This window comes from Myxocyprinus asiaticus, chromosome 41, assembly GCF_019703515.2.
Source record: "Myxocyprinus asiaticus isolate MX2 ecotype Aquarium Trade chromosome 41, UBuf_Myxa_2, whole genome shotgun sequence".
NCBI lineage: Eukaryota > Metazoa > Chordata > Actinopteri > Cypriniformes > Catostomidae > Myxocyprinus > Myxocyprinus asiaticus.
Genome location: NC_059384.1, coordinates 7,518,659 through 7,545,055, shown reverse-complemented (window position 1 = coordinate 7,545,055; position 26,397 = coordinate 7,518,659). Strand labels below are relative to the sequence as shown.

General features: G+C 39.8%; 1 protein-coding gene across 6 annotated transcripts in view; it reads left to right on the top strand.

Annotated features, from left to right (window-relative positions):
* pde1ca (phosphodiesterase 1C, calmodulin-dependent a) overlaps positions 1-26,397 on the top strand; it is a 96,132-nt gene that overhangs the window by 58,222 nt on the left and 11,513 nt on the right. For 5 of the 6 annotated variants that reach the window (XM_051682366.1, XM_051682365.1, XM_051682370.1 and 2 more), the window contains 11 exons: positions 6,542-6,608; positions 11,591-11,707; positions 12,008-12,148; positions 14,789-14,889; positions 14,979-15,107; positions 15,507-15,608; positions 15,773-15,893; positions 21,346-21,427; positions 21,513-21,633; positions 22,738-22,910; positions 23,869-24,255. In XM_051682366.1, the coding sequence (XP_051538326.1) occupies positions 6,542-6,608; positions 11,591-11,707; positions 12,008-12,148; positions 14,789-14,889; positions 14,979-15,107; positions 15,507-15,608; positions 15,773-15,893; positions 21,346-21,427; positions 21,513-21,633; positions 22,738-22,910; positions 23,869-24,255 (1,541 nt within the window). Of the gene's footprint in view, positions 1-6,541; positions 6,609-11,590; positions 11,708-12,007; positions 12,149-14,788; positions 14,890-14,978; positions 15,108-15,506; positions 15,609-15,772; positions 15,894-21,345; positions 21,428-21,512; positions 21,634-22,737; positions 22,911-23,868; positions 24,256-26,246; positions 26,313-26,397 lie in introns of all 6 variants that reach the window. The other variant, XM_051682367.1, reaches the window with a different exon arrangement.

Sequence of the window (26,397 nt, the reverse complement as noted above, 5' to 3'; positions counted from 1 at the left end):
TGTATTATAGCTGTTTGTGCATGTAAAAGGTCTGCAAAGCTACAAAGCAAAAAGTCCACGCAAAAGGGAGTTATTCTCTCCCACAGAAAACACTGCTCAAGAACTACATGAAACATTTCTTCCGTAAAGTATCTACGTCACTATGTAACACATTTGCATAATGCCCACCTAAGGGCTACTTTGGCCCATAGTGTTGTCGCCATGTCGAGAAGATGCTGTTTTCTTCACTGCAAAAGCAAAATCTCTTTGTTTGGACTTCCAAAGGCAGACGAATTGAAGAATCAGTGGTTAAAATTTATTTGAATTATTTAGCAGTATAACCACAACCAGTGCCAGATTTTCAAGACGGTTACTCCTGAAAGATGGTGCAGTTCCCACTTTGTTGGGACAATCTGGCGCTTCAGAATCACAACCTGTAAGTATGCTTGATTATTTGTGGATTTATCTGCTACCGAGAGTTCAAATGCGGAGTTTTGTGTTGTAGTTACGGTGTACACCCAGTGCATAGCTGTAGGCCTCTGCTAACCTGCTAGCTAATTTTATTGTGTTGAAATAGTTTTGCTAATCAGCTGCTCAAGTCATGCTTGCAAAGGTGGTTTGGGTTGATCAGCTTGTTCTTCCAAACTTTCGTTATCGGACTCGGGCTAGAGCTGGTATGGCAAAAACCGACGTCACTGTTACTATAGTTACAATAGTGTTTACAGAGCTGCTCACGAAGCTTCGGGAGCTGAAACTCAGATATGGTAAGGGCCGTTACATTTCTGACACACACTCTACACGGTTGACCAATCACAACAGACTAGGCCAGCTGACCAATCAGAGCACACTGGGTTTTTCGGAAAAAGGGGCTTTAAAGTGACAGGAGGTAAATCAGAGCGTTTCAGCCAGAGTATGAAGAACGGGGAAAAGAAATGTACAGTATGAGAAAAATTTGTTTTTTGAACATTAAAGCATGTAAACCTATTCTAGTAGACCCGCAAAATAAAATTATGAACATATAAATTTGCATAATATGGGCTCTTTAAACAATAGTTCTGTGCCTCAATTTTCATTTAAGAGCTTGCTATGGGATCTTTTTCATTTAAGCAAGAGCATTACCAAGACGCCAATCAATGCAGGTGGGCTGCTTTGAGATTTTCTCATTGGCTCAGAATGTCAGCAGTCCAAAGTAATCACCAAAACGCCTGAAGTTTGATGAAGAGTGAAGAAGAAACTGAGACAGTAGCTGGCATGTGCTGAATGATGGAGGCATCAGAGTCAAGGCGGCAGCTGTCAGATCTACTAAGAACTGCAGCAAATCAATTAGAAATTAGTCGGACATACGGCTCAAGTATGTTAAGAATGGTCCACACCTCAAAGCCAGTGTTACAGTCATTTACAGCATTTCAGTCAGCATCTCCCTTACATTTTCAATATGGGTTCAAATTAAGTCATAATTGTCAAAATTCTGGTTAGCAACTTCATCTGCAAGAGTCAACAAGAAATCTCTTATTGTACCAAGCTCTACCATTGCTGTTGTTGTGTGGAAAAATTTTAAACTAACCAGAAAGTCCAAAGAAATTGATTTTAAAAGGCTACGCCCACTGTTGTTGAGTGACATGCCGATAAACATGCCGATAACCATAACCCTGGAAATGAAAAGACACGAAGCACATGCGTAAATGTAAAATCAACCCTAAAATGAAAATGGATGCAAAATAGTGCTAAAATAAAATACAAGGGACATTTATTGATTTATTTAATGATTTAATGAATCATTAACGTCATGGTTACTTTCGTAACCTCTGTTCCCTGATGGAGGGAAGGAGACGTTGTGTCGATGTAGTGACACTAGGGGTCACTCTTGGGAGCCCCAAACATCTCTGCTTATTGAAAAAAGGATTGGCGAGTGGAATTTGCATGCCACTCCCCCGGACATACGGGTATAAAAGGAGCTGGTATGCAACCACTCATTCAGATTTTGTGCTGAGGAGCCGAGACAAGGTCCCAGCCATTTCAGCGAGTAGTTCAGTGTTGTGGCAAGAGGGACACAATGTCTTGTTCCCTCCATCAGGGAACGGAGGTTACGAAAGTAACCAGGACGTTCCCTATCTGTCACTCACTCGACGTTGTGTCGATGTAGTGACACTAGGGGTCCCTATACAAAATGCCACAACTAGTTGAACTGTGTTACGTGGACTGGCGGTGCGAGATGGGCAGACCGCTGTGTGCCTCGTAGCCAGCAGACCAGGCCGTCACGTAACCTCCCCCAACGCTCTTATGAGCGTCGAACGGTCCTTCGGGAACAAGTCGACTGCCCAACAAATAGGGACAGGCTAGCCCAGCCGTGGCCTCTTTTCCTCTTTTTTTTCTCCCCAAAAGCAGTGGAATGTGTTAACCGACTGGGGGCCATAAATGTCTACGTCAGAGGGGTGTCACTCCCAAGAGGAAGACACCGTGAAGACCACACCCCGCCCAGAGAAGGGGGGGGAGGTATTTTGAGTGGAAATACGTCACATGGTCTTACCGAGTCTTGTCAGAAATATGTCATGTGGAGTCGCATGGTAGGTCCTACCCAAGGGGAGAGGAGTTTCTACAAACATGGTGACCGGGGGCAGAGGGGCCTCTGCCCAAGGAAGACGCAGTTTACTGAGAGGGGAACGATTTAGCGGAAGATATATCACATGGGGTCACCTATGGGGAACCAGCGCATGTGGAGCACCTACCCCAGTACAGGGCTTAGTTAGCACATGTACTGGGCCGGCAGCGAGTTTCTCCACAAACTTATCTGCCACAGGGCTAAGGAGGAAAGTCATCTAGGGATCACAACTTGTGAACACGACTGGGAGTCAAAGGCGCACTTCTTCACCTCATGGGAGGGGAAAGGTGCTATACGCAAGCGGTACACCCGTCCAGCTGTCCCGGAACTTACCTGTTCGGACCTGACAACACACGGGACGAAACCGGCTCAACCAGGAGATTATAGAACCTCACAAAGGTGTTGGGTGTTGCCCAGCGCGCTGCTCTGCAGATGTCTGCCAAAGAGGCGCCACTGGTCAGGGCCCAGGAGGCCGCTACACTCCTAGTAGAGTGGGCTCGTAGCGCCATGGGGGCGGCATGTCCTGAGTGTGATATGCCATCACAATGGCATCAATGACCCAGTGGGCGATCCTCTGTTTGGAGACAGTGCTTCCTTTCCGTTGTCCACCAAAGCAGACAAAGAGCTGCTCAGAGCTTCTAAAGCTCTGCATGCGATCCAAATAGATGCGTAAAGCATGCACTGGACACAGCAACGCCAAAGCTGGGTCTGCCTCCTCCTGGGGCAGTGCTTGCAGATTCACCACCTGATCCCTAAATGGGGTCGTGGGAACCTTGGGCACATAGCTCGGTCGGGGTCTCAGGATCACGTGAGAGTAGCCAGGACCGAACTCCAGGCACATTTCGCTGACAGAGAACTCCTGCAGGTCCCCTACCCTCTTGATGGAAGTGAGCACAGTCAGGAGGGCAGTCTTCAAAGAGAGTGCCTTAAGCTCAGCTGACTCCAGGGGCTCGAAGGGGGCTCCCTGTTGAGCCCGAAGGACTACAGAGAGGTCCCATGAGGGGATGAGATGCAGTCTGGAGGGATTCAACCTCCTAGCGCCTCTCAGGAACCTGATGATCAGGTTTTGCTTCCCTAAGGACTTACCGTCCACTGTGTGCCACTATAGTGGCTACATACACCTTCAAGGTGGAGGGGGACAGCCGCCTCTCCAGCCTCTCCTGCAGGAAGAAAAGCACTGATCCAACTGCGCATCTCTGGGGGCTTCACGTTGGGAAGAACACCACTTAGCGAACAGACACTACTTCAAAGCATACAGGCGCCTCATAGAGGGAGCCCTAGCCGGAGTGATCGTGTCTATCACTGCGGGTGTTAGGCCACTAGGTCTCCGTGTCCTGTCCAAGGGTCAGATGTGGAGATTCCAGAGGTCTGGTCACGGGTGCCAGATGGTGCCCCGTCCCTGAGAAAGAAGGTCCTTCCTCAGGGGAATTCGCCAGGGAGGGCTGTCACGAGGAGTGTGAGGTCCGAGAACCACGTTTGGGTGGGCCAGTAGGGTGCTACTTGGACGACCTGCTCCTCGTTCTCCCTGACCTTGCACAGGGTCTGTGCAAGTAGGCTCACTGGGGGAAACGCGTATTTGTGTAGTCCAGGGGGCCAGCTGTGTGCCAGCGCATCTATACCGAGGGGTGCCTCGGTCAGGGCGTACCAAAGCGGGCAGTGGGGAATTCCCAGGAAGCAAACCAGTCTACCTCTGCTTGAAAGAATCGACTACAAATCAGCTGGACCACCTGGGGGTGGAGTCTCCACACTCCCCTGAGCATAGCCTGACGTGACAGAGCTTCCGCTGCGGTGTTGAGGTCAACCGGGATGTGAGTGGCTCGTAGCGACTTGAGGCACTGCTGACTCCAGAGGAGGAGACGGCGGGTGAGTTGTGACATGCAGTGGAGCGTAGGCTGCCTTGATGGTTGATGCACGCTACCGTTGCCGTGTTGTCCGTCCGGACCAACACGTGCTTGCCCTGGATCAACGGCCGGAACCTCCGCAGGGCAAGCAGTACTGCCAACAACTCGAGGCAGTTGATGTGCCAACGCAGCCACGGGCCAGTCCAGGAGCCGGCGGCTGTGTGCCCATTGCATACGGTGCCCCAGCCCATCTTGGAGGCGTCCGTCGTAACCACGACGCGCCTGGAGACCTGCTCTAGGGGATGCATCAATTCCGGGTCAGAACTACCCTCGTGCAGTTCTCTTAGCGCCTTGGCTTGGTGCACTTTCAGGAGAGCCATGGCATGCAGGGCTGAGGCAGCCTGTCCAGCGGCACCGCAGGCCTTAGTGGCCAGAGACGACATAACCTTACAGGCGCTGGACGGGTGTCTCAGGCGGCCCCACCAGGTGGCGGTGTTTTGCTGGCACAGGTGCACCGCAACCACCTTATCCACTTTGGGGATCTCCAAGTACCCCCTGGCAGCCCCACCATCGAGGGTAGTGAGAGCGGAGGAGCTCAAAGACCGGGTGCAGGCAGTGAAAGGTGTCCGCCACGACCTTGTGAGCTCCTCATGCACCTCCGGGAAGAAAGGGACCGGGGCGCTCCAGGCCCAGGAACCAATCGTCAGGCTGCAAGGGTTTGGGGGGATGGAGGATTCCACTCCAGCCCGACACACAGCCGCCCGGGCAAGCATGGATGCCAGCTGCGCATCAGGCTGCGACTGGGCGACCACACCTGAAGGTGGGAGCCCAGTAGAGTCCTCAACGTCAGACTGGACAGCCCACTCTCCGATGCTGCAGTCAAGAGCTCATCCACTTCGCGAGCGCCGAGAGACGAGCTGGCGGTCTCATCCTAGCGGGGCAAACGAGCGTACAGGGGAATGGGAGGTCCGTGGGGAGATACCCGGTGGAGTGGCTCCCATTGGGGTCCCCAAATTACCCCCAGTGCTAACCGACGTGCCCTCAAACGTGTGGGTAGAAGGACTGAGGCGGGGAGCTGCTGGGGTGGTCTTTCCTTCTAACGAAGGAAAAACCGCGACAGCAACGTTGCCATGGTCATGCTCTCGCAGTGAGAACATGACCTGTCCACAAACGCTGTCTCCGCGTGGGCAGCGCCCAAGCATGTAAGACCACGATTGTGGCCATCGGAAGCGGAGTGGTAACGACCGCAACCAGGAAATACACAAATGGAGAGGCATCTTTAAAAAGACGCTCTCCGTAAATGCCACTCTTTTAAGAAAGGAAAATATACTCTTTTAGTAGGAATAATATACTCTTTTAGCTGCTGAAGCGCCCAGGGGCATTCTCTGCACTTCACCAGTGCAAGAGGGGGAGAAGCCACTGTAATGCGCCATAAATCCAACAGCTTTTCTAGGTGAATGGATCGGCAGAGTAAATCAGCTCGCTGAACACAACCGCTCGGCTCTGAAGAGAAAATCTGAATGAGTGGTTGCATACCAGCTCCTTTTATACCCGTATGTCCAGGGGAGTGGCATGCAAATTCCACTCGCCAATTCCCATTGGCCTTTTTTCAAAAAGCAGAGGTGTTTGGGGCTCCCAAGAGTGACCCCTAGTGTCACTACATCGACACAACGTCAAGTGAGTGACAGATAGGGAATGTAATATTTTTATATATTGATTTAATGATTTAATTTTGCATGTAATTAATTCACTATGTATTTAATGATTAATAATGCATTTAATTAATTCACTATGCATTTAATGATTTGTTTAAATATTTATTTAATTATTTAATTTAACATCCCAATAGATAATTGTTGGAAGCCTTCAAAGTATTGACATAGAGCTGATAAATTTCAAGCAGGTACAGGCTGATGGATTGCACGTAACATTGATGGGTTGATCAGGACAGAACTGTGGTCCCCTACTGTGCATTTTCTGTCCCATGTCTTCTTCCCTGTCTTACATGCTCTTTATATGTTAATGTTAAAGGGCATCTCGACCAACACACTAGATTTTCCTACATTATTTTCCTCCAGAATCTCTCTCACACTGACAGGAGTGTGTTATCTCTCTCTGACAGGATGTACCGACGGACCTCCAACATGGTTGGACTCAGCTATCCGCCTAGCGTGATCACTGCCTTGAAGGTAACAGCCAATCACCTGTGCTCATCAGACTATGAGTCGTGACCTCAAACACATATTGGCAATTCCTCAATTAGAGGAACTTTTACAGTATGTCCCCTGGGATATTTTTAAAGAAAATAAACTTTTTTAAAAATTCTAGTTTTAAAGGATAGATTATTATAGCTTGAAACTTTTTGTTGTGTCTCTTTAAATACTTCTCATTTTTAAGAATGTTGTAATGTTCACACACAAATAAAAATTCTATCAACATGTTGTTCTTATGCAGATGTATTCATAAATATATTACTGTTCGTCTGTTAAGTACAATGGCACTTGAAAGGGCCTCACTTTAAAGCTTAAAAAGGACTAAGAAGTATCATAAAAGTTGCATCTTATTTAAAGTCTTCCAAAGGCATACTATATATTTTGGTGAGAAAACACCCGGAATTTGTTCATTTTTCATCGAAAAATTAAAAAGGTTAGTTGCACACTCATGAGCACAATAAGAGAAGCTCGATAACAGTGGCTTGTGTGTTCATGCGAGAACTTGCGTTGTTTTTAGCATTTAACAATGCAAGTCCTCGCTTTTTGAAGCTTTAAAGTGAGGCACTATCCACTGCGATTGTATGGTTAAGACAGAGGGCTATCTTTATTAAAACATCTTCTTTTACTTCCCGTATAATAAGGAAAGTCATATAGGTTCCGAACGGCATGCATGTGGATAAGTGATGACAGAATTTCCATTTGGGTTGAACTATTTTTTTTTTTTAATCTGCCAGAATTTCACTATTTTGGGATTTTCCCTCCTCCAGACTTTTTAAGTAGTCAAACATGATGGCAAAACATGAACACAGTGACATATTTTGAATGCATGATAGCTTATGTGAAACACAACAAGAGAGAGTTGGCCAAATCAAACTCTCTGCCAGGCAAACAGGCCTGTTTAATCAACCATAGTGCAGAATTGATCTTGCCCTCGGCCAGCTGGGTCACCTGGCACACACACACACACACACACACACACACACACACACACACACACACACACACACATGATTGAACAGGGCAGAGAGAGTTTAGCCTGTGGTTAGGTAAGTCAAAAACTTGTCTTACAGGATGCAGCATATGTGCACGACACAGATTTCATTTCCAGTTAAAGTTTCATGACGCACTCACACACAAACACATAAATGCATTTAAATACACAGACATGCAGATGTGCCTCTTGCTGTGGAAAGAATCACATTGGAACTGTGTGATGTGATATACAGGTCAATGCTTATATGGGAAGCTAATACATTCGTGTGTCAGGATAGTAGGAAAATATTGTTCAAAAATAAAGTTACAATGCACAAATGCAAAACATAAGAGCAACATTCAGATTGCAATAGCATTGTATATGAATATTGTAATCATTCACTATCATGGAATATTTCAAAGTACTTTTGTATTACCACCTAACACCATTACTGTACCATAGTACCGCCAGAGTACTTGTCTAAGAGCATGATTTCAATAATTTGGGGCAACATGAGACTATGGTAGTATCTCGAGGCTACTGTTTATAAGCTTGGGTTAAACAGGAGAGCATTTAGGTTTTGTAAACATCCAACCTCATAAAAATTCCAGACGTAGTGCTGGAATTTTTTTCTCAGTTCTGTGGATGAAAGTCAAATGGACAGAATAATGTGGTATCCTAGTGGTTAAGCCTCTAGGCTGATATCACAAATGGCAGAGGTTCAAACCTTGTAGTGGAGACCAAATGGAAAGGAGATCTCCTTTAGCCCACTATAACTCTTATGCCCTTGAGCCCAAGGCAATTTGCCTTTGATTGCTTTATCTGCAAATAAATATATAAAGTTTCAGCTAAGTGACAAGAATAAGTAACAAAAGACTAATACCAATGTAACTGTCCTCCAAAAATAGCTACTATTTGGCTGGGTCCATTTAAATCTATGAAATCTTAATAGAGAATAAAAAGGGTAATCCGTTCAAACTAATGAGTAATTGTTTTATGCTTTTTACTCTATGTTAGCTACCTTGTATTTTAAATATATCTGGGTTTATTTTAAAAATAGCCAAATGTTCTTAAAGGGATAGTTCACCTAAAAATTTAAGTTCTGTCATCATTTACTCAGTCATGTTTTTGCAAACCCACATAACTTTCTTTCTCCCATAGAGCACAAAAGGAAATTTTAGACAAAATGAGAGCTTCAATCGCCATTCACTTTCATTATATGGAAAATGCGATGAAAGTGAATGGTGACCGAGACTAACATACTGCCTAAAGGCCCCAATATACTTCCAGAGAAGTTCTTCTTCGTTCAGGGGTAAAAAGTAGTTCTAAACAGCTGGGCAACAGTATGCTGTTTCCGAACATTCACACAGACTGTGGGAGGCATTTAGAAGGACATTTGAATATGAGGATGCTACATGTTAAACCTTAACTAATGTGACATTAATATATGTTATCAATGACTTTATGCCTCATTCTATGAGTAGAATTCACATGAAGTCAGTAAAAGAAGCTGTTTTGACCATTTGATGATGATTTAAAGTAATATATTTGCAATAGATAATGTTTAATTATTCTTGTTTAGATTCTGAATTCATGACATTAATGCGCTAACATGCTATACGTGGCAAAACATGCGCCGGTGTAACTCTCCAGTAGCATCAGTGTCATCATAAATTACCATAACAAAGAGGGACATAGAGAGTGTTAATGCCAAAAACAGACAAAACAATAATGATATCTTACTTTGGGCAGATGTGTGAATGGCTTTGGCTGCAGATGGCACATGAGTGAATGGGCTCTTGAGAGTATTTGAGTAGATTTGATTCCTTTTGTAGATTAATTAAACAGTCTCTGTGTGAACGATTTTATAGATGTAGGTAAATTTGCACCAGCTCGCTAATAACTCTACTCGCCTGTGTTTTACATGTTGATTGATCTTGACTGACTGAAAAACGTAAACAGAATTAGCTGTCAGCCTTAAGGCAGGTGGAGCTTCAGGTCACACCTATCGATGACATGGACCAATGGCAGTAAGAAGGTGTTTAGCAGCCGGTAAAATTTTTTCCTTAAAGTTCGCCCCAGCGAGCTGTTACGAACCACCGAAACGAACGCAAAAACACATCTTTTTGGCCAGATTTTGTTTTAAACGGTGTCACGCCCGTTCGTTCTTCGATTTCGTAGGAAATATATCGGGGCCTTAACATCTCAACAAAGAAAGTCATACAGGTTTGGACTGACATAAGGGTGAGTAAATTATGACAGAAATCTCATTTTTAAGTGAAATTTCCATTTAATCTTACAAAACATCTAGTGATGCTTATAGGGGCCTTGTTTATAAAGAATCATCCTTGGGGGCCTGGGTAGCTCAGCGAGTTAAGATGCTGACTACCACCCCTGGAGTTGCGAGTTTGAATCCTGTTCAAACTCCAGCCAGGTCTCCTAAGCAACCAAATTGGCCCGGTTGCTAGGGAGGGTAGAGTCACATGGGGTAACCTCCTCATGGTCACTATAATATGGTTCGCTCTCGGTGGGGAGTTGTGTGTAGTTGCCGCAGAGAATAGCGTGAAGCCTCCACACGCGCTGTGTCTCCGCAGTAATGTTCTTAATAAGCCACACGATAAGATGCTCAGATTGATGGTCTCAGACACGGAGGCCACTGAGATTCATCCTTCGCCACCCGGAGTGAGACGAGCCACTACGCCACCGCAAGGACATAGTGCACATTGCGAATTGGGCATTCCAAATTGGGGAGAAAAAGGGGAGAAAAAAAAAAAGAATCATCCTAACTGTGAATTTATGTTAATTTCCTAAATGTTCCTATGAATAATTTATCAAATGTTTGTGCATGTGAGGGGAAAAAAAATCTTTAACCCTTTATCGATCCCAAATCATCGCAAACTGCCTGTTATCTCGTAGGCCTCATTATTACTTTCATAAGGACTTGTCCAAATAAAAATAAATGTAGCCTATTATGCACAGATATTGTAAATAAAAACCAAATAAGGCATTTACTTAATGCAGACATAATCAGAAAATGACCAAATTTGGATTATTATCAAATATTCTTGTGAATGAAGAAATGGTCAATGATTTAGTACAAAATTCAGTCACTCACTCACTTTGCATAAAAAATTAATTGGCATGCTTTTTACATTTTCACGTCAGTTTCTGCCTTTACAGTACGTTTGTCCATCGCTTTTAGGCCATTTCCACATTAATCTTTTTCCAAAGTATACGATTATGGATAGCATTTACGAAAGTCTCACAATTTTTGGTGGAGGAAAACACCATTCCAGTGTGGATGAATGTAGCAAAATCAGCGCATTTTAAAATTGAAAAGTATTTGTGTGGACGTATCCTTAATGTAGGATCAAATCATTGTAATTTAGGTTGTAATTGCATTTTATGAAGTCCCCAGGTTTGTACTGCATGCCCGCTAACCATCCTGTCGGCTTCACAGCTGGATTTAGGCCTCTCTCACAGTAGACAGAGACTCTGCATGAAAATCTCAGAGCCTGAGGCTATTCAAAGCTCTTAGCCCTGACTGAGATAAAATGCAGGACAAACCTTCCAATCTGAGGCTCTGAATATTTAATGTAGCATTTTCCAAATGTTCATTGCAACCAACTAATCAAACCAACAGAGAACTTTGTTTTAAAATAAATAAAGGCTCTAAACTGAGAGGGGAAGAAAAATATAGAGAAATATAGAACGCAGTCCAATGAATTACCCACAGGCTGCCGTGATGTGGACCAAAACTCTTGCATTATTGCTGAAATTCTTTTTATGACTCAGGGTTGAAATATGAAGCACAATAGAATCATTTCACCGTCCCTATGTATAAGGGTAGTAAAAGTATTTTTTATGTTATATTGAAAAATAAATGAGCCTGGTAATACTACATAATACTATGTAAGAGTGATTTGTAATGCTCAGAACCTGTGAAGTTAATGCACTAACTGATCTGTATGTGTTGTTGGTCTAGCATGTGGACACTTGGTCGTTTGATGTCTTCACACTAAACGATGCCAGCGGAGATCATGCACTAAAATTTATTTTTTACGAACTTCTCACCAGATATGACATAATCAATCGATTTAAGGTAAGATGCTCTCTTACCAAATGTTCAAACAGGATTTCAAACCTTAAAGTGGTACTTTGCAATGTTATCCATTGTAGTACTTTTTTATTGTAAAAAAAAAAAATAATAATATTTTTTGAGGTTTACACTGTGCAAACTTTTGATATATACTGTTTTGACTCAACCAACTGTCATAATGACATTTCCTTGTAGAGTGACACTAACCAACACCCAAATTATCTACAAAGTGAGGTTACGAGTGGTTATTTGACACTGAGATGATGTTATTTTAGATATACTGTATGTTGTCTTTGTCTCTAGATCCCTGTCTCTGCCCTGGTGTCTTTTGTGGAGGCCTTGGAGGTGGGCTACGGCAAACACAGAAACCCTTACCACAATCTAATCCATGCTGCAGACGTCACCCAGACGGTGCATTATATTCTGCTCAAGACTGGCATGGTGGTAAGTCTAGACCTGAGTTAGAGTTACAAACCTAGGACCCTTCAAAGAAAATATGGCTTTGTTCCCAATTCCTATTTGTTTTCAGATTAAATCCTTAGGACTGACTCCTTTGTCTTGCTACGACTAAGGCTTGCTAAGGCTTACATTTTATGTATCATAAATGCACACAATTATATAATAGTTTCACATGTTTTGCATAATTTGGCAAAATTACAGCTTGATTGGAAATGACGACCAATAAAAATATTCTGCTTACAAGTGATAGTTACCTTGATTTTTCTTTGTTTTCTTCAAACATCACTTGTTTCATATTTCATATCAAGCATGCTCTTCACTGACACATTTGTCGACTTGGTTAATAAGTACACTAACTTTTGAAAAGGCTTTATTAGGGGCAAAGTTGTTTGTTGTGGTGGAAATGATGCCACAGCTGTGGGACTGTCGTAAAAAAATAAAATAAAAATAAAAATACAGTACTGTGCAAAAGTCTTAGGCACATAAGATGTTTCACAAAAGCATTTGTCTTAAGATGGTTATTTATATCTTCAGCTTTAGTGTGTCAATAGGAAATATAAATGTTAGACTCCCAAACATTACTTTTGCAAATAGAAATGATTAGAATAGAAGAACAGGGAGCCCTGCAACAGACATTAACATGATTTTAGTGTGATTAAATCACATATTAACCTTTTCTGTGTAGTTTATTGCCAATTTTACAACTTAATTGCCATGACGATGTAATGTCAACAAACCCTAAAATGACTGTAAAAATGATGATTTTAAGAACTTTGCAGCTCAAATAATACATGAGTTTTAACAGAAGAATTAATATAAGTGCTCTTAGAAAATTATAAGCTTTACATTTCTGCGTTTAAACCCCCCCAAAAAATGTAAAGAAAAGGACGGACAAGTCGAAATGATTTTTTGTGGTTATCAACATCATGCCACAAATGCTGTCGACTGAGCTTAACTTGTATCGAATCCAGAATATAAATTTAATGAAAATCATCCCCTGGCACATGAAATTGCCAGAAGTTGAAGAAACCCATATATTGTATATGTTATTTTACATTATATTAAACATTAATGTGCTTTAAAGAATTACTTCGAAGTAGTTCGAATGATTTGTAGGGGTGCCATTGTGTAACCTACTCATTCATCCTGGGAAAAGGGGCCAGATGCCCTGTGAATTCAAGCAACAATGTTTATGTGTGCTTGGGTAAAATAATAATGTACAGTACATCGAGTCCCTGTCTTTGATCATTATTATTATTGTTACTGAACTGGGACATTGAAGTGTGTTTTATTGAGCCTGACACTGAACTTGTGGTATTTATTGAGGTTGGAGCCATCGGAATGGAATTAGGTGCAGTGGTCCGCTCTCGCTTGAAGGTGCTGCTCGAATACCAATCAATAGCAAGTTAATCTCCCTCGACATCTCAAAACACTCTCCTGTCACTCACGTCGTAGGCTCATTAACCTCTCTGTGATGTGTGGACATCACATCACACATCTGATAAATTATTTGCCCCCTAGCATTTACAATATTGAACCACAGATGATTTCTTCTTGTCATGCTGGCACTTTGGTGATTTAGTGCTAAAACAAAATAATGCCATGCACCTTAATTTAGAGGAACCAATATCATTTCATTTCCTTTATGCTTATCTTCAGTTCAGGAGAATGGTATTGCTATTTATTGAAGAATAAGAAATAACTCTGTAATATAATGTAGTAAAGAAGGTGTTGATTTAAATGTTAGGAATAATATTGCACTTTTAAAGGGATAGTTCACCCAAAAATGAAAATTCTCTCATCATTTACTCACCCTCATGCCATCCCAGATGTGTTTGACTTTCTTTCTTCTGCTGAACACAAATTATTTTTAGAAGGATATCCTAGCTCTGTAGCTCCATACAATGCAAGTGAATGGTGGACAGAACTTTGAAGCTCCAAAAATAACGTAAAGTAAACATAAAAGTAATCCATATGATTTCAGTGGTTAAATCTATATCTTCAGAAGCGATCTGATAGCTGTAAGTAAGAAACCGAACAATATTTAAGTCCTTTTTTACTCTAAATCTCCACTTTCAGATGTAAAGTTGAAAGTGGAGATTTAAAGTAAAAAAGGACTTAAATTTTGATCTGTTTCTCACCCACACATCATAATGCTTCTGAATATATGGATTTAACCACTGAAGTCATATGGATTACTTTTATGTTTATATTATGTAATTTTTGGAGCTTCAAATTCTGGCCACCATTCACTTGCATTGTATGGATTTACAGAGCTGAGATATTTTATGAAAAATCTTAATTTGTGTTCCACAGAAGAAATAAATTCATACACATCTGGGATGGCATGAGGGTGAGTAAATTATGAGAGAATTTTCATTTTTGGGTGAACTATCCCTTTAAGACCAGACCTACTTTCTACATTAACAAGCACCACTAAATAATTTAAATAGCTTGATGCTGGAACAATGCTATTGCGCATTTTACAGAACTGAAATGCAGTTAAGCTGGAGATGATAAAATAAGTTTCGCTATTGTAAAAAAAAGTTGAAATGGCAATAACAAAGACATTTGTCTCTACAGCACAAATCTTATTCAATTTTATCTTAATTTCCCTACTTTTAGCACTGGTTGACCGAGTTAGAAATATTCGCTATGCTATTTGCCGCAGCTGTGCATGATTACGAACATACCGGCACCACCAACAACTTCCACATACAGACCAGGTACCATTGCACTAAAACACGTTTATCACTCAACTCTATATTATTCAATACATCAGTGTGCTTGAAAACTACTGATGTATATTTTACAGATCAGATACAGCTATACTCTACAACGACCGTGCTGTACAGGAAAACCACCATGTGAGCGCTGCATATCGCCTCCTGCAGGATGACGATGAGATGAACATACTCTTCAATTTGTCTAAAGATGACTGGAGGTTAGAAACATGGCAGTAATTTCGACTCGTCCCTCGTTCATTAAAAAAAGACAGAATTGTGGTTACAGTAGGGCACTCACAATGAAAGGAAATCAGGCCAGTGTAATTTTAATGTTTATGGACTGCACCCATTCACTTATTGTAAGTGCCTTACTTTAACCGCAATTATTATTTGTTTTTTAATAAATGAGGGTCAAGTCGAAATTATTTTTTGTAGTAATCAACATTATGTCACAAATGCTGTCAATTGAGCTTAACTTGTACTGAACCTAGAGCATTCCTTTAAAAGAAAGATTATAGCTAAAAAGGGTTTAACAGCTTTCCACAAAGATGTTAAACAAAGTCATTGAAGAACTTTTATTTTAAGAAGTGAATACTAAAAATCACTCTTTTTCCCAGAGAATTTCGGACCCTGGTGGTTGAGATGGTCCTGGCCACAGACATGTCCTGTCACTTCCAGCAGATTAAAGCCATGAAAAACTTCCTCCAGCAGCCTGAAGCGTAAGTTGGGTCGTACACTTTAGGGTAACAAGATCTTTAGCTGATCAAACTTCTGCTGATACAAGAACATTCGTGAATCTTCATGTATTCATATCCACATAGTGAGCGGTTGGACAGAGTGTTTATAACAGCTTTGTGGGGCTGAATCTTTCTGTCCTTTACAGGATTGATAAACCTAAGGCCTTATCCCTGTTACTGCACACTGCTGATATAAGCCACCCCGCCAAAAACTGGAACATGCACCATCGTTGGACCACCTCACTGCTGGAGGAGTTCTTCAGACAGGTCAGTTCCTGTTAATTTCGCAAAGCCAGACTGTTTGACTATCAGCAAAGTCTGGTCAACTTTAGAGCTTATTTCGACTTATTTTGGCAAAAAGCCACCCACTTGGACAGGAAGGAGCTGTCTGACCAACATGTAAAACGATCAACAGTAGTGCACTTTTTTACATAATATTTAAGGGGTGAGAAACTCTGAAATCACTGATACTACAATAATTAATAAATAGTAAATTGGCATGAGACGGTTGTACAGACGACACCAAAGAAATTATGAGGAAATTTGTGTGTAGACTTTGTCGTCAGGATTTCTGAAGACATGTCCTGATCATGTTGCACCACAAAATCAAAAGGGGGAAAAAAGAAATTTGATTTGGCTTAAAGAAAATAATTATTGATAATATATATAATTATTATTATTTAATTTAATCTGTGTTGATTTTAATAAAAACAAATCTGTTAACCCTTTAAACTCGGATCCGGCGGGCCCACGATATATATATTTTTTTTAATCAAAATGTTAATAACTACAGTCTTGACCAACTGTTTTAGAAGCTGTATTTTACAATGCATGTAGGCATTATGACCAAAACTGAACAAGTGCTTTGAAATTTGCAGACGTGTTCCGTTTTGATAATTTTATTAACATTTTTGTACTGAACAGATTATTGTAATCATTAAAAACATCAAACTCATCAAAAAGCCATGTGTCATTTTTTTGTTGGAAAGCTCTCAGAGAGTGAAATACAATCAGCCTGTTTGTTTTACTCTGAGACAAAAATATAACAAGTAATAGCTAAGTATATATAAGTTTCATGTGAACAGGTGTTGCTCATATGCCGTGTTTTTGCTTATAACTTCACGAAAAATAAACAGAACATAAAGTATCACAAGCCATTACTTAGAGGAGGTGATTATCTTTAAAACGAGCCCAGACACAAAGTAATCGGATGCATAGATCATTAGATAACCCACATGAAGCACAGTTTACACACATCTGGTATCTTGCTATCTGGCTACATGTTAGCTTCACTGGATCAGATGATGTCATCAGAAATGCTGTGGCATAATGGAACGCTAAACCAATCGGATTGGGTTCAAATTGATCCAACCAGTGGTGATAGTCCTTCATATTTGGGCAGAGAGTCCTGTGATCAGTCACTCTAACTACATATGGCCACCGAGAGATGGCGTCAAGTACTCAGTGTTGACTCTTAAAACTCATTCTGTGAAATCTCATTAATAAAATAATATTTGGATGCTATGCAAATCTTTAGTAAATGTTGTGTTTGCATGTGCAATTAGTTTTATGTTTTTTTTTTGTTTGGAGAGGTTTTTGGACACTTGGAGATGTTTTTGGACACTAGGAAAAATATTTGTTGTAATGCTATAACTTTTGAATGCTTTGTTGTATCAACACAAAATGTTACTCAGTTACAAGTGACATGAGTGGGAACAAAACGAGAGCAGTTTTTAGAGCTACCTTATTTACACCCTGAGATATATGTCAAAACAGAAAAATAAGAAAAAAAGTTACTTTTTTTTTTTTTTTGTATGTGTGTGTGTGATTTTTCAGCAGTTTCTTATTACAGTAATGAGAATTAGGGGGGAGTAATAATGTCATAATTTTTCATTAAAGTTCCTAAAAATAGGCTTCATTTTCATTACGCAAAATACATTTTCTTATTTTTCCTTTTGATTTACCTTTGTATTAAATAATAATAAATATTGATTAATAAATTATTCATCTAACAAAGCAGGATATACAGTTTACCTTAAGGATAACCTGTTTACAAGCCACTAACTAAGTATCTCAAATAAAACTCTACATGTCTCTGATCAGAATTTCATTTTCCATGAACCTCACCAACTCAAATCCAGTGACTTGTTTTTCCTAGGAAGAACTCATTGCAGCAGCCCAAGACTTTGTTTCCCGGTAGGCCAATAAAAACCTGTATACTCTGACTCCCAGAAATTGTGTTTGCAACCAAACTGGAGATTGCACTTTTAAGAAAGCACTTTCCATTTTTGTGTGCAATATGCATCAGACGGCCTGTGAATGGTCTGTGGGTGTGCCGTCTGAAGCTGAGACTGGTCCCTTAACCATTATTATGGTTCTTAAATCTCACATTAAGCTTTCTCTCTCTCCTTCTCCCTCTAAGGTCTTCTTCCATATTCCCATTTTCTGGCCATCTCCACTCTGATCTAATCTCAAATTGAGTCTTAATCCTATTTAGCATTCCAAGCTTGTAACGTCCACTGTGAAAATCCCATTAATCCCATGGATCCCAAACATCCTTTTTCAGCATCCTAACCTCGACATTTGAATATCGCTTGGTTTACTGTATTCTATTGGCTTTTGCATCTCCATAAAGTCATACAAAGTATTTTAGAATAGCACAAATTAACTAGGCAAAATGCTATTGAATGTGATAAAAATGCCCCAGATATGAATGTTTCTTGGGCATTTTCTCTGTTTTATCTGTTATGTAACATTTTAAATATTTCATAATATTCTATTAGGTTTACACTATCTAGTTATGGGATTAATACCCATAGCATGAATAAAATACTCATAACTCCAACTTGAAACTGTAATCACACCAAAATCTACCATGACGGTAGACCGTAGAGAGTGGCATAATTCGGTACAATTCTATAAAATGTATACTAGCAGAGCTTTTATTGTGTAATATATATATACTGTACATATTTGATGTTGATTTTGAAGATAACAGCTAAAATAGTTTAATTTGTAAAAATACTATTTTTAAATAGACTACAGGTGCATCTCAATAAATTAGAATGTCATGGAAAAGTTCATTTATTTCAGTAATTCAACTCAAATTGTGAAACTCATGTATTAAATAAATTCAATGCACACAGACTGAAGTAGTTTAAGTCTTTGGTTCTTTTAATTGTGATGATTTTGGCTCACATTTAACAAAAACCCACCAATTCACTATCTCAAAAAATTAGAATATGGTGACATGCCAATCAGCTAATCAACTCAAAACACTTGCAAAGGTTTCCTGAGCCTTCAAAATGGTCTCTCAGTTTGGTTCACTAGGCTACACAATCATGGGGAAGACTGCTGATCTGACAGTTGGCCAGAAGACAATCATTGACACCCTTCACAAGGAGGGTAAGCCACAAACATTCATTGCCAAAGAAGCTGGCTGTTCACAGAGTGCTGTATCCAAGCATGTTAATAGAAAGTTGAGTGGAAGGAAAAAGTGTGGAAGAAAAGATGCACAACCAACCAAGAGAACCGCAGCCTTATGAGGACTGTCAAGCAAAATCGATTCAAGAATTTGGGTGAACTTCACAAGGAATGGACTGAGGCTGGGGTCAAGGCATCAAGAGCCACCACACACAGACATGTCAAGGAATTTGGCTACAGTTGTCATATTCCTCTTGTTAAGCCACTCCTGAACCACAGACAACGTCAGAGACGTCTTACCTGGGCTAAGGAGAAGAAGAACTGGACTGTTGCCCAGTGTTCCAAAGTCCTCTTTTCAGATGAGAGCAAGTTTTGTATTTCATTTGGAAACCAAGGTCCTAGAGTCTGGAGGAAGGGTGGAGAAGCTCATAGCCCAAGTTGCTTGAAGTCCAGTGTTAAGTTTCCACAGTCTGTGATGATTTGGGGTGCAATGTCATCTGCTGGTGTTGGTCCATTGTGTTTTTTGAAAACCAAAGTCACTGCACCCGTTTACCAAGAAATTTTGGAGCACTTCAGGCTTCCTTCTGCTGACCAGCTTTTTAAAGATGCTGATTTCATTTTCCAGCAGGATTTGGCACCTGCCCACACTGCCAAAAGCACCAAAAGTTGGTTAAATGACCATGGTGTTGGTGTGCTTGACTGGCCAGCAAACTCACCAGACCTGAACCCCATAGAGAATCTATGGGGTATTGTCAAGAGGAAAATGAGAAACAAGAGACCAAAAAATGCAGATGAGCTGAAGGCCACTGTCAAAGAAACATGGGCTTCCATACCACCTCAGCAGTGCCACAAACTGATCACCTCCATGCCACGCCAAATTGAGGCAGTAATTAAAGCAAAAGGAGCCCCTACCAAGTATTGAGTACATATACAGTAAATGAACATACTTTCCAGAAGGCCAACAATTCACTAAAAATGTTTTTTTATTGGTCTTATGATGTATTCTAATTTTTTGAGATAGTAAATTGGTGGGTTTTGTTAAATGTGAGCCAAAATCATCACAATTAAAAGAACCAAAGACTTAAACTACTTCAGTCTGTGTGCATTGAATTTATTTAATACACGAGTTTCACAATTTGAGTTGAATTACTGAAATAAATGAACTTTTCTATGACATTCTAATTTATTGAGATGCACCTGTACACGTTGTGTATTTTATATAGTTAGAAAAGAATTGACCTTTTTGAGAATTGAGTTTTTTTTTTTTGTTTTTTTTTTTGGATTAAATAAATAAATGAAGAACAGCTCAATTTTCTTTGCTTAATGAAAATAGGTCTAATTCTTATCCTAACACAATGTCATGAGTATCTCTCCTGAAGAGCCAAACCAATTATCTGATTGTCAGATTTCAAATCACAGTGGTGTAACTGAAAGATTTGGTTTATTGACATTTTAACTTATATCTGATCAGCTCATCACCAGGTAAGGCATCTCCAGATATTATAATTGTAATATCAGGGGCATGATTGTATCATCGTTCATCTTTCCTTGAGAAACTGACGATGTAAGTGTGATCAGCAAATTGTCTCATGTGGAACTGCAGCAATTTGTTTAGGAGTCTGTTTTTTTAGAGGTCACAGCTTTATTACTCAGCAAAAAGACACAGAACTTCATCACAGCAAAGATGATTACAGCTGTTGTTCCTCAGGATTAACTATGATACTTGCAAATTAAGTGTTATGGACTTTAGAGGAATAATTAGGGTCACAGAGAATGCAGCTAGAGCTGAACACGATATGCAAGGAGGAGTTTTGAGTTAAAATATGTGAGGAATTGAAATTGACACCTCAGCAGTGCTTATACAGTCTTCGGAAACTTGGGCCGCCCAGTCACAGTGACGTAATAAAGGGCAAGTAGGACAGATTTTATCATTCCTAAACATAATTACTAAACAAAATGTGCATCTGAAGTTTATTTTTAACTGTCTTCTTGGTCATTTAAGTCTGACTTAAATGTTTAAATGCGTAAACGTTCTAGTTTTGCGAAAAGGTCATTGGTAGTGCTAGTTATATTGGATCCAACAGCAGACCCGCAGCCTGGGTGTAAGCATAGCAATTGTCAATTCTAATTGTCAGACAGAGTGTGTAAAATGGCCATTAAAAACTTGACAACCAGATAACAAGTAAAAAGATAAATGATGTTGTGACCCCTTCAATAATCAAAACTGCTTGGCGAGCTTGATTGGCTGGTGCTAGTGTGTTTGTTTGGGTTACAGCCTGTCCGCTATGTATTATAGGGAGATAAGGAGGCGGAGCTTGGATTGCCTTTCTCTCCTCTCTGTGACCGCAAGTCTACCATGGTGGCCCAGTCTCAGATCGGTGAGTGATCAAGCATGTGTGAGTAAAGCAGGAAATGGTTTATCCCCATCTGTGTTGTGATGTTCCATTTACTTCTCTAACACAGGTTTCATTGATTTCATTGTGGAGCCCACTTTTACCGTTCTCACAGACATGATCGAGAAAATTGTTAGTCCACTAGTTGAAGAGTCCTCACGCACCGGCCTGGCTGGATTCAGACGATCCAGGTGAGCACAACCAAATGGGCAGCAACGGCACTGGTCTATTAAATGAATAAAACAAAGTAATTAAAATCAACACTGGTGTCTATTTACTATAGTTGAGATATGGTGTGTGTTTGATCAAATTACATTGATTATTTAGCTCTATGGCATGCTGTTGAAAATAACAACCAAAGACAATAATTGTGACTTTTGACAAGCCAAACCATGTGTAGATTAATGCATTTACAATGGAGGTCTATGAGACAAGGCATTGCATTGTTATAAACTTGTTTAGAAAGTATTTCCACAAGAATTAACATTACATGTTCACATGAGACTCTTGTGATAAAATCTCTTTCTAACCATGTCTATGCAAACATATCCAATCTTCCAATCTTCCTGCCATGACCAGGTAATTCCAATAAACCTAGTAACTTTCACATGATATGGATCAGGAATACTAGAAACAACTTTTTACACAGAGAAAAACCCACCCTCTGTAGTTAGCCGGATGTTTCCACATGGAAAAGTAGTCTCACAGCTTAAAGGACAATTAAAAAAAAAACTTTACAGCTCAAATAACACACTTTTTTGGATGGATGAATTAATATGAGAGCTTTATCAAAAATACAAGATGCACTTTTCCGCTATGAAACCCTCTGGAGTGTCTTGCCCCATGACTTCCATAGTACGTACATTTCGGTAGACCTTTTTGCTTGTTTTTACAAACTGAGGTACGAGTTGAAATTATTGTCTGTTGTAATTGACAGTATTCCACAGATAACATCCATCATTACACATTTATACTAACACAAAAGTCCCCATCCAGACTTGCACTGGCCAGTTTTAATTCCACAATCCACTTTGATGAGGTCATAATGTATGAACCTACCACACATACAGTATATACCAGAGTGTCCTTGTTATTCAGGTGACCTGGCATTTCTTTCTGGTACGCGAGAACACACACATCCCGAGTCTTGTTATGGAAACCCTCACAGTCTCTGCATCCTTGATCAATTTGACAACTAAAGACATTACTCATAAAATTGATGTACTTTCATATAAACCAAAGCCAAACATTAAGTGGAAGCTAAATAAACCCTGTCTTTTTATGTGTTTATGCAGTCTGAATAACATCCCGACAGATGGTAAACGGTCTAATGCGAGAAGCACGGGTTCGGAGAGCGGCACTTCTCTGAACTGCTCCATACACACTGTGGACTTCAAGTCATTCAAGGGCACCTGGAACGAGGAAGTGCACAAAAACCGAGAGAAATGGAAAGCGCAAGCAGCCAAAGGTACAGGTTTAAACACACACATATAATAAACATACAGAAATACATAAAGTGTGTTGTAATATTTAATCACGACAGACTACATACAGTAGCAAGAAAAAGTATGTGAACCATTTGGAATTACCTGCATGTATATATTAATTTATTTTAAAGTCTGGATTGATCTTCGTCTAAGTTACACTAATTAACAAACACAATCTGTTTTAACTAATAACACACCAATTATTGTATTGTTCTTGTACATTTTGAATACATCATTCAAACATTCACAGTTTAGGTTGGAAAAAGTATGTAAACCCCTAGGCTAATGACGTTAATAAACACTAATTAGAGTCAGTAGTTGGCAAACCTGCCATCCAGTTAATGAAACACTATTGGAGGTATGGGTTGGAGCTACTTTGATGTATAAAAAGCACTCAAACATTTTGAGTTTGCTATTCAAAAGAATCATCTACTGATGTGGACCTTGCCTTGCAAAAAAAGAGATCTCAAAAGACCTACAATCAAGTACGATGTTGCTTTGCATAAAGCTGGATAGGGTTACAAAGTTATCTCGAAGAGCTTAGATATTTATCTGTCCACAGTTAGACAAATTTTCTATAAATGGAGACGATTTATTACTGTGGCTACTCTCCCTAGAAGTGGCCGTCTAGCCAAGATGACTCATAGGGCACACCGCAGAATGCTCAAAGAGATAAAAAAGATGGCTTAGCTTAAGCACCATCGTGTTTGTCTGTTCTTGTGACTTTGATGAATTACTTGTGACATTTTATGGCCAATTAATGCAGAAAACCAGCTAATTCCATAGGGTTCACATATTTTCTTTTACCACTGTATGTGCAGTGACTTACAACATGGTAACAGATCTCATCAGAACACTTCATCATCTCAAAGACATGATAAGTTGTCTGGCAATAGAATTACAGTGACAGTAGTTATGAACTCTTCATTTGTGTGTTAGATTTAGAAGAGAAGGCCAAACAGGAAGATACCGAAAAGAAAAACGACAATGCCATAGACTCACAGATCAACGACAGCAAAACCAACAAAGACAATGATACTAAAACACAAGACATAGATAAACCAAACACAAACTTACCTGAGAAATCTCATGACAAAGGGAAAAAAGATGCAAGACAAGAGAAGGACGGCAAGGAGAAAGATTCAAAAACTCAAGAGGATTCAAGCAAAGCTACCGTTGATAACAAAGAACCCACAGAGCAGCAGCCCAGAGAGGAAGAGGGTGATAAAGACCCAGGGGGCGTAAACGGGGCACAAACGCCAGCGTCTGATGCCAAAGAGCCTGAGACCGGCAGTGACACAGACAACAGTCAGCGAGCACAAAGCGGTGAGTTTTCTGAATGTGTTACATATCGATTTTTGCAATTAGCTTGTTTTTGAAACAAAAATTAAAGCAATATCCTGTTATTTTCAGTATTTTCAAGCAAAGCATGGTGGCTTTTATGTCTAACATCTGTACCTAAAACCTCAACACTTTTTCTGAACAATGCTTTAGGGTATTTGTTGAAGTTTGACCTTCCTTGACTTAAATAATATTATTCAAGTTTATAAACTAGTGCTCGACCAATATGGGTTTGTTAATAGCCAATTATACCAAAACATCTAGTGAGCAGGGTGGCCGATGTAATGCCAATATATTATAATTTATATAATATAATGTAATGATAACAACGAAACGATACTATAAACTATAGTATAATAGCTACAATAAACTATAAAGTAGTCCGAAAAACTATACAATAATGGCTTAAACATTATTTATTTTCTTTGCTTACCACTGTGGTTTTTGTAACCAAGCACTAACACCAGCAAAACTTTGAATGCCAAAATAGTAATGTCTTTGTTGTAAATAGTTTGTTGTAGTACACCTATTTTCATTCTTATGGTGTTGTGTTGTGTGCTCTATACTGTATACTATGCTTAATCATTTATAATCTGCTGTGTAGGGGAATAGAGTGCAGTGTAAGTGTATAATGTTCACAAACGTGTGTACTACCTAGTGTTTATTACTAAGGGTACAACAGGGCTAAAGGCTCACTTTAAGGAAAATGTGCTTCTTTTCTGGTCACAAAATATATCAAGATTGATAAAAATACATTTGTTTTTTAATTGAATATCGATGGAGCAACATCATTTGTGTGAAAAGAAATAATAACGGAAGTTCTTTTGATTATTTTGATTATTATTATTATTATTATTATTATTATTATTATTTTAAAAGGTGGTGTTATAGTGATATTGTGTAAATATAGGAACAATAGGGCACATTTTTCAGCTAAGGCAAATACATTTGAGACGACAAGATGCTTTCTTTGAGTAACAAATTAAGATAAGGAATGGAAAGGATGAACCATTTTCTGTTGATTTCAATCTCATTTGTCATTTCATAACATCTCAAGTATTCTATTAACAAATGAATCTCCATTGTGATTGGATTAGTCAAAGTGAGCCCTCTTTGAACATTTTTCATAAGAAATCTATTCGCCCCACTTAAGAAAAACAATGTGTTTGGGAGGGCTTTAGCCCCTGCAATGGGGGATTTTACCCCAAATACTATCCTTTCACTTATTGGACAATTATTAAAAGATTTTTGATTCAATCCCTTGAACAAAACTGAAAAAGACAAATAAATATTTTGTCTTCAAATAAATGTGATAATTTCAGGGTCTCTCATTAGCTACATAAATTTGCAACATTTTAAAAATTAGTAAATATTAGATCAAATTACCTCAAAATCAAACTTTAGAGCTTACACGCAATGATCTCATGCATCAGGAGTATTTTGTAGTGTAAAGTGACAAAAAGGTGTTAAGGAAAGTACTGTGATAGTTTTTGTTGCTGTTTAGCATTGTGGGAGAAAATGAAATCAAAAGAGCCTTTTCCCCCTAGGGACCTTTAGCCCCGATGTACCCTAGTGCTGTACTCTGTATTGGGGCCTTTATTGTGATTTTAAGGCACTGTGTGCTACAGTATGCTGTAGTATAGTGTACACACATTTATGTTCTTGCAAGACATGTTTGCAATGACTAGTATAAGTATATATGTGCAGTACTAAAATGAAACCATGTAGTTCCAGACTGAATGAACAGTCAGTATATTAAGGGGAAAATTCACTTATGTTTGTAGGACTGACCAGAGAAAATGGTTTGTCTTTTCATCGATTGTTTGTTAATAATATTGCAGCACAATCAGTATAGTAAGACAAATGTTCGCTTACAATGAAAAGGGTCCGTCTTTTCATTTGTTTGTCTATTTATTTTTTGTATACTGTTCCCTATACAAGCTAAGTCTGTGACTCATGTCTTATCTGACTGTCAGGGAACGAGGAACTGAATTCACCTTCACACAGTGACAGTGACGACAGTGAAAGCAAAATTTCAGACGGTAACACCATCATCTTCCTAAACTGCTAGCGGCATCACATAGTGGCTGAATCCCGATTCACATACTATTCCTGCAGTAGTATGTA